The sequence below is a fragment of the Macrobrachium nipponense genome, chromosome 2 (genome assembly GCF_015104395.2).
Source record: "Macrobrachium nipponense isolate FS-2020 chromosome 2, ASM1510439v2, whole genome shotgun sequence".
Classification (NCBI taxonomy): Eukaryota; Metazoa; Arthropoda; class Malacostraca; order Decapoda; family Palaemonidae; genus Macrobrachium; species Macrobrachium nipponense.
Genome location: NC_087201.1, coordinates 126,054,553 through 126,066,847, shown reverse-complemented (window position 1 = coordinate 126,066,847; position 12,295 = coordinate 126,054,553). Strand labels below are relative to the sequence as shown.

The 12,295-nt window shown below is 43.3% G+C and overlaps 1 protein-coding gene across 1 annotated transcript in view; it reads right to left on the bottom strand.

Annotated features, from left to right (window-relative positions):
• LOC135220977 (3-oxoacyl-[acyl-carrier-protein] reductase FabG-like) overlaps positions 1–12,295 on the bottom strand; it is a 218,272-nt gene that overhangs the window by 145,396 nt on the left and 60,581 nt on the right. Inside the window, exon 3 of the mRNA XM_064258663.1 lies at positions 8,074–8,236. Within this exon, the coding sequence (XP_064114733.1) occupies positions 8,074–8,236 (163 nt within the window). The remainder of the gene's footprint in view (positions 1–8,073; positions 8,237–12,295) is intronic.

The window sequence follows — 12,295 nt, the reverse complement described above, 5'->3', positions numbered from 1 at the left end:
GTGCCCCAAAGATCCCAAAGACTCTGACACACCTCTGAATGAAGGGTCCATTCTGTGTGAAGGACCTGGCTTCTCCTGCTCAGTCTGTCCGCCCTGACGTTTCTCGTACCCTGAACAAAATCTTGTCAGGAGGGAGATGTTCCTCTGGGAGGTCCAAAGTAGCAGATCTCTTGCTATTTCGTATAGGAACAAGGAGTGTGTTCCTCCTTGCTTCCGAATGTAGGAAAGGGCCGGTAGTGTTGTCCACATTCACTTGGACCACACTGTTTGCCACAAAAGGTTCGAAGAACTTTAGAGCCAAGTGTACTGCCAGAAGTTCTTTGCAATTTATGTGCCAGGACACCTGTGCTGTCTTCCAGGTGCCTGACACTTCTCTCGGGTCCTAGTGTTGCTCCCCAACCCTTCTCCGATGCGTCTGAATATAACACTCGGCTTGGGTTCGGAACTTCCAGAGAAATTCCCTTGTTCTCTTTTAGAGGGGACAACCACCATTGCAGGTGTGTTTCATTTCCATTGGAAGGAGAAAAACTGTCGGAGAGAAGTCCCGTCTTCCAATTCCAAGATCTCCCTTAGGAAAACTGAAGAGGACGAAGATGAAGCTTCCTAGAGGAAAGAACTGTTCGAGCGAGGAAAGGGTCCCTAGAAGGCTTAACCATTCCCTCGCCGAAGTTCGTTCTTTCCCTAAGAAGAGAGAGACTTTTTCCAAGCCTCTCACGATTCTCTCTTGCGAAGGAAATACTCGAAAACCCCGAGAATCCATCTGAATCCCCAGATAGACTAAGTTCTGTCTGGGGATCAGCTGTGACTTCTCGAGGTTCACAAGTAGTCCCAACGACTTTATCAGGTCTAGGGTCAAAGAAAGGTCCTCCAAACACTGTCTCTCTGTTCTGGCCCTGATGAGCCAATCGTCCAGATATAGAGAGATGTTGACGCCTTTGAGGTGAAGAAACCTCGCCACATTCTTCATCAGGTTTGTGAAGACCTGAGGAGCTGTGGACAGGCCGAAACACAAGGCCCTGAACTGAAAGATCCTCCTTTCCCCCGTCATGAAACGGAGGTACTTCTTCAAAGAAGGGTGAATCGGGACATGAAAATAAGCGTCCTGGAGATCCAGCGACACCATCCAATCTCCTTGTCGTAAAGCCGCAAGGACTGAGGCCGAAGTCTCCATAGAGAACTTCTCCTTTAGAACAAACTTGTTCAGAGCGCTGACGTCTAGTACTGGTCTCCAGCCCCCCGAGGCTTTCGCAACCAGAAAAAGACGATTGTAAAACCCCGGAGAGTTTTGCTCCAGTACTAATTCTATAGCTCGTTGTCCCACATTTGATCCACCATCAGACGAAGAGTATCCTTCAGTACAGGGTCCCTGTATCTGGCTGACAGTTCCCGCAGAATAGTCGTTAGGGGAGGACTGTCCTGGAAGGGGATAAGATATCCCTTCCTGATTATAGACATCGAAGAGGCGTCCGAGTTTATGAATGTCCAGGCGTCTGCAAATCCGAGAAGCCTGGCACCCACTGGTGTTTGGAGGTTGGCTGTCTCACTTCCCTTTCTTAAAGGGACGGGAAGAAGTTCTACCTCTCCTCTCAGGACCTCTCCTTTTTGAGGGAGCTCTGGAGGGAGGGCCTCCTCGAAAGGGCTGAACAGAAGTAGGTCCTTCTTGTCAACCGCAACAAGGGGTCTCTTCTTCCTTGCAGTCTGAAGTAGAAGATCTTGTGTCGCCTTCTCAGTCAGTGAGCGAGAAATGTCCTTCACTAACTGAGAAGGAAACAAGAAGTCTGACATGGGAGCGAAAACCAGGGCTGCTCTCTGTGAGGGTGAAACTGCCTTGGTTAAGAAGGCACTAAAAATACTCCTCTTCTTAAGGAGTACCGCTCCAAAGAGGGAGGAGACTTCTCCCGATCCGTCTTGTACTGCCTTGTCAATACATGACAGTATGCTAAGAATGACTTCGGGGTCTAGACCTTCCGAGTCATGAGCCTTCTTAGACATCACCCCAAGGGACCAGTCTAAGAAATTAAACACTTCCAAAATATGGAAGAGGCCCTGAGGAGATGATCAGTCTCAGAAATCGCCCAAGTCCACACGAGCTCCATTCAAAGCGTTGTCTATGCGATGAATCAACCAAGGTTGAAAAGTCTGCTTCAGCCGATACTCGGGAGAGAAAGGCCCATGTTCTCCCCAGTTCGGTACCACACGCCTCTTTTTCAGAAAAGTATGGCTGGAGGCATACAGAAGGTTCTGACCAGATCCTTCTTTGATAACATCCACTTGTCAAGCGACTGTAGAGCTCTTTTCATCGAGATAGTCGGTCTCATCTTCAAAACCGACGAAGACTTAGGTACGATCGCACTCGAAAACAGTGATCGAGGCGAAGGAGGAGCAGCAGGAGTCAAGGAATCTCCATACTCTTGCAAAAGAAGGTCTGTCAAAACTCTATAGTTAGAGAAGCCTTTTCTACCGTTAGCCTCGTCTTCCGAATCTACGTCCACACCGTGCGGAAAATCGGCTTGAAATACGAGAGGATCTTCACCAAGTTCTCTCTCTACTGGCGACAAACTCCTACTAGGAGAGGGACTCATCGAGTGAACAGATTCTCTCTCAAGTCTACTAGATGTCTCGCGTCTGCTTGACATCTTCGCGCTTGGCTGGAGCTTGTTGCTTGGCTGGCATCTCGCGCCTGGCTGACGCCTCGCGCTTGTCTGGCGCCTCGCGCTTGTCTGGCGCCTCGCGCTTGTCTGGCGCCTCGCACTTGGCTGACTCCTCGCGCCTGGCTGGCGCCTCGCGCCTGGCTGGCGCCTCGCGCTTGGCTGACTCCTCGCGCTTGGCTGACTCCTCGCGCCTGGCTGGCGCCTCGCGCTGCTGACTCCTCGTGCCTGGGGCTGCTGGCGCCTCGCGCTTGGCTGACTCCTCACGCCTGGCTGGTCGCCTCGCGCTTGGCTATCCTCGCGCTTGGCTGGACTCCTCGCGCTGGCCTCGCGCCTCCGCCGAGAGTATCCTTATCTAGAGCAACTCGCTCGGATAGCTCCTGACGCCTGAAAGAATCTTCGCGCCTGGAAGACGTCTCGCGCTTGTAAGGCTCTTCATGCCTGGAGGACGCTTCACGTCTGGCAGGCGAAAGAAGACGAGACTTCTTAATAGGAAGTCTAGCGTCCTTCTTGCGAGGGGGATCCCTCGAAAGAACTCCAACTAAAGAGGCTAACTGTTCCTGCACAGCTAACAATATCCTCTTGGAAGCCACACCAGCGTCCTCTTCAATAGAAGAAGCAGGAGACCTCGAAGGTATGCGATCCTCAACTACCGATCGAGGAGGCGTCGAGACCATCTTAGACTTCTTGATAGAAAAGGGGGCTTCCTCCGAGAAGCGCTCCGGGCTCGAGTCAAACGCAGGCTCTTTCCAGTGCCTTTTCAATGGCCTAGAAAGATCCGAGTCCTTCCACCCTCGTTTAGGTGAAGGGGAACCGGACGACGAGAAACAGTCTCGTAGGACGCTTCTATTAAAGCGGTCCTGAGCAGTCTGTAGCGAAACAGAACCTGCTGAAGGGACGCCTGACCGTTGGGGATTCCCCACAACCTCCGTACGGCTTTCGACTTTCCTTCTCCTCTAGGTATGTGAGTTTGGAAGAGGTCTAGGCCTGGGAGCATCGCAGGGACGGTCAGACGCCCCCTCCACAACACTGGGAACACTCACTTCACTAAGTAAATCACTATCACTTCCCTTACCTTGCATGGCCGCTATTTTTGTCTTCATCTTACTAAGAGTAGCCTTCAGATTGGCGATTTCAGAAGCCGAATCCGAATGCAAAGCCTGTGAGGGTTCAGATACAGAGGGAGAATCAAAATCATTAATAACAGGAGAGTTAGACTCAGAAAAAGGCTCAATAGGCCTTGTACTCACACCCTTTTGTGCAGCCCGTCTAATTCTATCCCTCTCTAACTTCTTCAAGTAAGAAGTTAGAGTCTTCCATTCATTAGCATTCAACTTTTCACACTCAATACAGGTGTTAGCTAAAGAACAGTCAAACCCCCTACACTTACGACATACAGTGTGAGGATCAACCGAAGCCTTCGGTATCCTCACCTTGCAGCCTACATTCACACACACACACACTAACACTTGAATCAGACATTCTATCAGAAAAATCAAAAGCAAGTCCAAATCCAGTCCACGGTAGCGAATGCCAAAACAACGATCCAGTACGTCACCAAGAAATCCAATAAAGATGATCAAAAAGTCTTGAAAAGCGAATTCCAGTCAGGAGGTAGTAACAACAATGTTGATACCACCGGCGACAGAGAAAATATTATAGAAAACGGGAATGGTTCCTAGTCTTGCCGCCCAGGGCAGGCAGGTAGATCACCTGACCTACCTGTAGCGAGTGGCGCGAAATTTGAATTTCTGTCGGGGACGACGGAGTCTTAGCTAAGTATATATCTGACAGGTAAGTTCAATGTATGAAACTGCTTTTTTTTACATCCTCGTGTTACGAATTCATGCATCATTTTGTGATAATATTTTCTCTGTGTTGCCTTGAGCATTTTACAATGTGTTATATACCAAAATGATCACAATTTAATGTACAATACAGTGAAAAAAAATTAACTCATTAGCTTTAACTGTTTTGCTCACAGCGCGATTTGTATACAATTATATATGAAATTTTTTTTTCGCACTGTCATATATCCCAATATTTATATATGATAATGATATTTTTTTCATTTCTGATGGTTGCATACTAAACTTAAGGCAATGACAAAAAAAGGAGCCACAAATGAACTCTTAATCTTGAAAACTAAGCGTGCTGTGATTTTTTTAAAAAAACACCTGTTCCGCTTCGGCACTCACTCGCGAACGCCACCGGCATACGAGAGACTATTTTTAAAATAACACTTCGGTGTTTAAGGGTTAACTGACGTAAAATACGTCGACACTAAAAAGTTTTTTAAATATTCGTGGAAAAAGAGTTATAGGCCTACTTGGCGAAAAATTTTATGCTGGGAGTTCATGGATCAAGCTGTTGTTTTGTTTACAAGCGTTACCCAGGCGCGCATGCGCTAATTTCTTTCTTCTCGCACTAAAAAGCATCAGCGACACATCTCAGAAATTATTTCGTCACTTTGTTATAATTTTTGCACCGTTTTATATTAGCCGTTACATAGAGTTTACAAATATATGAAAATGTGCGCAATTTCATGTAAAATACAACAAAAAACAACCAATGTTTGTAGCTTTTATCAGTTTTGAAATATTTTCATATAAATAATAATAAATGCCAAAATTTCAACCTTCGGTCAACTTTGACTCGACCAAAATGGTCGAAAAACGCAATTGTAAGCTAAAACTCTTACATTCGAGTAATATTCAATCATTTACCTTCATTTTGCAACAAATTGGAAGTCTCTAGCACAATATTTCGATTTATGGTGAATTTTTGAAAAAAAAAATTTCCTTACATTTGCGCGGTATCTCTGCTGAAAAAATCAGAAATTCTTTCGTCAGATTGTCGTAATGATTGCACCATTTTATATTAGCCATTACATAAAGTTTTATATATGAAAATGTGCGCAACTTCATGTCAAATACAACAAAAAACAACCCATGGGTTTTGTTCTTGATATTTTTCATACAAATAACGATGTCAAAATTTCAACCTTCGGTCAATTTTGACTCGACTGAAATGGTAGAAAAACGCAATTTTAAGCTAAAACTCTTGCCTTCTAGTAATATTCAATCATTTACCTTCATTTTGCACTAAATTGAAAGTTTCTAACACAATATTTCTATTTATGGTGAATTTTTGAAAAAAACTTTTTTCTTACATCCTCGCTGTAACTGCCGAAAAAATCAGAAATTCTTCCGTCAGTTTGTCGTGTTTATCATAATGTTTGCACCGTTTTATATTAGCCATTACATAAAGTTTTATCTATGAAAATGAATACAACAATAAACAGCCCAAATTTCAACCTTTGGTCAACTTTGACTCGAGCAAAATGGTCGAAAAACACAATTGTAAGCTAAAACTCTTGCATTCTAGTAATATTCAATCATTTACCTTTATTTTGCAATAAATTGGAAGTCTCTAGCACAATATTTTGATTTATGGTGAATTTTTGAAAAAAACTTTTTCCTTACGTCTGTGCGGTAACTCTGCCGAAAAAATCAGAAATTATTTCGTCAGGTTGTCGTAATGTTTGCACCATTTTATATTAGCCATTCCATAAAGTTTTATGTATGAAAATGTGCGCAATTTCATGTAGAATACAACAACAAAAAACCATGGTTGTAACTTTTATCAGTTTTGAAATATTTTTATATAAATAACGATGTGCCAAAATTTCAACCTTTGGTCAACTTTGACTCGACCAAAATGGTCGAAAAACGCAATTGTAAGCTAAAACCCTTACATTCTAGTATTATTCAATCATTTACCTTCATTTTGCAACAAATTGGAAGTCTCTAGCACATTATTTTGATTTATGAATAACTTTTGAAAAAAACTTTTTCCTTACTTCCGCGCGATAACTCTGCCGAAAAAATAAAAAATTCTTTTGTCAGATTGTCATAATGTTTGCACTGTTTTATATTAGCCATTACATAAAGTTTTATATATGAAAATGTGCGCAATTTCATGTAGAATACAACAAAAAATAACTCATGGTTATAGCTTTTATCAGCTTTAAAATATTTTCATATAAATAACGATAAATAGAAAAAATTCGACCTTCGGTCAACTTCAACTCTAATGAAATGGTCAAAAACTGCATTTGTAAGCTACAACACTTACAGTCTAGTAATATTCAATCAATTGGCAACAAACGGAAAGTCTCTAGCACAATATTTTGATTTATGGTGAATTTTTAAAAACCACCTTTTTTTACGTCCACGTGTTACGAATTCATGCATCATATTGTGATAATATTTTCTCTGTGTTGCTTTCATTGTTTTACAATTTGTTATACGCCAAAATTATCGCAAGTTAGTATACAATACAACGAAAAAAAATTAACTCATTAGCTTTAACCGTTTTGCTCGCAGCACGATTGGTATAGAATTATATATGAAATTTTTTTTGCGCTGTCATATATTCCAGTAATTATATATATATGATAATGATATTTTTTTTCATTTCTGATGGTTGCATACTAAACTTAAGGCAATGACAAAAAAAGAGCCCAAAATGAACTCAATCTCAAAAACTAAGCATGCTGTGATTTTCTTAAAAAAACTTTTTTTTCTGCTTCAGCGCTCACTCCCGAACGCTGCCGGCATACGGGAGACACTTTTGGAAATACCGGCTCAGCGTTCAAGGATTAAAGGGTGAGAGTACGTGACAAGGATATAAATATGTACATCCTTGCCGCCAACCCCTAAATACACGAAGGGGAAAGACGGCTAGCAAGGCTCATCACAGAAAGTGGTTTTGCATATTACCAATATCAAACACAGTATATTCAAAACATACTGAAAACAATAAAAGAAAGATCCCACCATGAAACTGTGATTAACAGCTAGTCAGCAAGACCTCACAAACATAAATCTTCCTTGGAAGACGGCTGAAAGTAAATTGGGAATACAGTATTTACATCCGGGTAGGTGGGTCTCCCCAGCTACTGGAAGGTAGTTACTGCCTAACCACCTTGTTCAAGAATTTTAACGGCAGTGTTCCATCTTTGCCGTACGTAATTCTATTAAATAAGATATTTTCCATGTGCTAACATCAACAAGCCTTATACACAAAAATTTCATTTCAATGTCAAATCCAGCATTATTTGCTCTAATAACTGTAGTTCATTACTTTACATCAATAAAATCAGTTTTTATTATACATTTTTTATGAACATCAATAACTCTTTAAGAATAATGTACAACTAAGATTAATCCCTATGCACAAAAGTTCTGTTTGCTTATAAGATTTCAGGAAATCTTGATTCTTGAAAGGCCTGCCAACATAAGCCCTCCAATTGAGTTAAAGCCAACGAATGATCCATAAGTTTAAAAGTTCTTGACTTTAAAAGCAATTTATATGAACAAATTACATATTTTCTTCCCTTTTAGATATAAAAGATTCTTACCTAATGTTTGTGTTCATAACACGGTCATATTGTTCCAAAGAGGTGTTGAGAATTGTCCCCAATTCTATAATGCCAGCATTATTGACCAATATGTCAATACGCCCATAGTGTTTGATAGTTTCATCAACAATCCGCTTAGTATCACCTTCATTATTTAGATCCGCTGAAAATTTAAAATAAAATGGTCAGTAAAAAAGAACAGCTTTTACATTACAGTTAAGTGCATCATGCATTACTCTAATGACAAAGATCATACATTTGTATAAAAAAAAAAAAAAGATTAGCAATGAATAAGATATGCAGAATCATTACGTATTTTATGTAATATGTACGTATTCATATTTACTAAATGAAAAAATAAGATTCCCTGTCTACTCTCTGAGGTTTCAATAACATCAAATCACAACAAGCTAATATTATCCCTTGAGGAAAAACATATTATTCATACATAACTTGATGTCAGGTAAAAATGATATTGTTAGTATACAATAAAGTTTTGTACATACTTACCTGGCAGATATATACTTAGCTTACGTCTCTAACGTCACGACAGAATTCAAAACTCACGGCACACGCGACAGGTAGGTCAGGTGATCTACCTTACCCGCCGCTGGGTAGCGGGTGTAAGAACCAAACCCACTTTCTTCTCAGATTTTCTCTTCCACCTGTCTCCTGAGGGGAGGCTGGGCGGGCCATCAATCGTATATATCAGCCAGGTAAGTATGTACAAAACTTTATTGTATACTAACAATATCATTTTTGTACATGAACTTTCCTGTCAGATATATACTTAGCTAATTGACACCCTTGGTGGAGGGAAAGAGACACTAAAGTACAAAGAAAGGGGAAACAACACATGTTATAGGATCTAAAAACCTTGGTTCTTACCTGTTTTAAGCAGAAGACTTCATAGTTACTGTCTATTAGTCTGCATTGCCTGAAGAGCTACAGCGAGGGCGTGACCTACAGCTGAAAAAACTCTTGAGTCTACCAATGGGAACTGTCTCCGCTTACTTGGTAGAATCCAGTTAGGATCTTGTCAAAGGGGATCCGCCCACTTATATGACAGAACCTGTCCACTACCATCGCAAGGAGCTCAAGCACAACTCAGATCACCTAACCAAAGTACTAATTGTTAGTAATACGACTGAAAGAGATGCCTACCTGCATCCTCTTCCATACAACCATAAAAACACAAGCCAAAAACCAAAGGGGAAAAATTTAAAAAGGATATGCTTCAGCTCCCTGCCTCAGCACTGAATCCGCAGATACGTATGGGCCTAACCCAAAGCATTTCTCAAACGTAATTTTCACGTCTCTCAGGTAGTGGTTGGCGAAGACCGAGTCGCATCTCCAAAAAGTCGCTTTCATGAGATTCTGCAGCGACATATTCTTCTTGAAAGCCAACAACGTGGCGATGGCCCTCACTTCATGCGCCTTGACTTTCAGCAACTTATAATGGTCTTGATTGCATGCCACATGAGCTTCCTTTATTAAGTTCCTAATAAAGAATGCCAGAGCATTTTTAGACAAAGGCTGACTGGGATCTCTTACAGAACACCAGAGGTTGTCCATGTTGCCCTTAAGTTTTTTCTTTCTCTGGAGATAAAACTTAAGGCTTCTTATAGGGCAAAGAGTCCTCTCTGCTTCTACTCTGACAAGAGAGGATAAGCCTTTTACCTCAAAACTCCTGGGCCAAGGAGTGGAGGGATTTTCGTTCTTGGCTAAGAAAGAAGGAAGAAAGGAACAAATCACAGAGTCTCCTTTGGATCCTACACTTCCTTCTAAGGCTTGCAACTCACTAACTCTCTTAGCCGAAGCCAACGCCATGAGAAAGAGGGACTTCATCGTTAAGTCTCTAAATGAGGCTGATTGAGGTGGTTCGAATCTCGAGGACCTCAGGAAAAGCAAGACTTCATCGAGGTTCCAGCTTGGTGTCAAATTAGAGACTTTCTTAGTTGTCTCGAAAGATCTTATCAAGTCATGGAGATCTTTATCTTCCGAGATGTTCAATCCCCTGTGCATGAACACTGAGGATAGCATGCTCCTATAACCCTTTATGGTTGAGACCGCCAGACCGCATTTTTCCCTCAGGAAAAGGAGGAAGTCTGCTATTTGGGTCACAGAGGTACTGGAGGAGGAAAGCTTCTGATTCCTGCACCAACGTCGAAAGACATCCCACTTCGACTGGTAGACCCTGATGGTAGAAGGTCTTCTTGCAGTGGCAATAGCCCTTGCAGTCTTTGCCGAAAAACCCTTCGCTCTGACAAGACTCTTGACAGTCTGAATCCAGTCAGACTGAGAGCAAGGAGGTTCTTGTGATACCTGTCGAAGTGGGGCTGTTTGAGCAAATCGATCCTTAGTGGCAGGGATCTTGGAATGTCTACTAACCATTCCAGTACCTCTGTGAACCAGTCTTGGGCGGGCCAGAACGGAGCTATCAATGTCATTCTTGCTCCTTCCGATGCTGCAAATTTCCTTAGCGTCTCTCCCAGAATCTTGAAAGGAGGGAATGCATAAAGATCTAGATGCTTCCAGTCCAGCAGAAAAGCATCTATCGCTACTGCTCTCGGGTCTGAGATCGGGGAGCAGTAAAGGTCTATCCTCGCGTTCTTGGAGGTCACGAATAGATCCAAATGAGGTCTGCCCCACGTCTTCCACAGCTCCTGGCACACGTCCAAGTGAAGAGTCCACTCTGAGGGAAGGACTTGGTTTTTCCTGCTCAGAAGGTCGGCTCTTGACATTTCTTTCTCCCGGTACGAATCTGGTGAGGAGTCTTATCCTCCTTTCCTCCGACCACAGAAGAAGCTTCCTTGCTGTTTCGTACAGGGAGGAGGAGTGAGTCTCCCCCTGCTTCCTGATGTAAGCCAGGGCTGTGGTGTTGTCCGAGTTGATCTGAACCGCTGCATCCCGGACGAGGGACTCGAAAGCTTTTAGGGCTAACCAAACCGCCATCAACTCCTTTTTGTTGATGTGCCAGGCCACCTGTTCCCCCTCCCAGGTGCCTAACACTTCCCTTGAACCGAGCGTCGCTCCCCAACCTGTGTCCGACGCATCTGAAAACAACACTAGGTTGGGGCTCGGCATGTGCAGGGATATACCTTCCGCGAAGCGAAGAGGGTCTGCCCACCAGAGGAGATCCTTCTTTATCTCGTTCGAGATCTTGAAGCGGAATTCTAGATCTTGAGATCGGCGGTTCCAGTTCCGGTTCAAAAAGAACTGTAGCGGTCTCAGGTGCAACCTTCCTAAAGAAACTAATTGCTCCAGCGAGGAGAGCGTCCCCAACAGACTCATCCACTCCCTCGCTATTAATACATCTTTCTCTAGAAAGGCTGCGACCTTCTCTGAACAACAAGTTATCCTTTCTGGAGAGGGATACGCCCGAAAATCCGGAGAAACCATCCAAATCCCCAGATAGATCCGATCTTGGCTGGGGATTAACTGAGATTTTCTGAAGTTCACTAGTAGTCCCAGAGAACTTGCCAGGGTCAACGTCTTGTGAAGGTCCTCCAGACATCTCTCTTTCGATTTGGCTCTGATAAGCCAGTCGTCCAAGTAGAGGGAAACCCTCACTCCCTCCAAATGTAGCCACTGTGCTACATTTTTCATGAGCCCCGTAAAAACTTGGGGGGCTATCGAGAGGCCGAAGCACAAGGCCCTGAATTGGAAAACTTTTCCTTCCCACATGAACCTTAGGAATTTCTGTGAAGAAGGATGGATCGGCACGTGGAAGTAAGCGTCCTGAAGATCTAAGGACACCATCCAGTCCCCCGGGCAAAGAGCTGCTAAAACTGAAGATGTCGTCTCCATGGCGAACTTTCTCTTCTTCACAAAGACGTTCAGGGCGCTTACGTCCAGAACCGGTCTCCATCCTCCTGAGGTTTTGGGAACTAGGAAGAGGCGGTTGTAAAAACCCGCAGAAAGAGGCTCTTTCACTAGCTCTATAGCTTCCTTCTCCAGCATAAGCTCTACTGCTAGAGCAAGGGGTTGATTCATGTGAGGGTCTTTGTACTTGGCCACCAACTCCCTTGGTGTTGTGGTCAAGGAAGGTCTTGAAATGAAGGGAATGAGGTACCCCTTCCTGATGATTGAGAGGGACCAGTTGTCCGCCCCCTTCTGGGCCCAGACGTCTGAGAATCTCAGTAGTCTGGCACTTACTGTAGTCTGGAGGACATGGGTGCTACTTCTTCGATCTAATAGATCGAGAGAAGGTCCTTCCTCT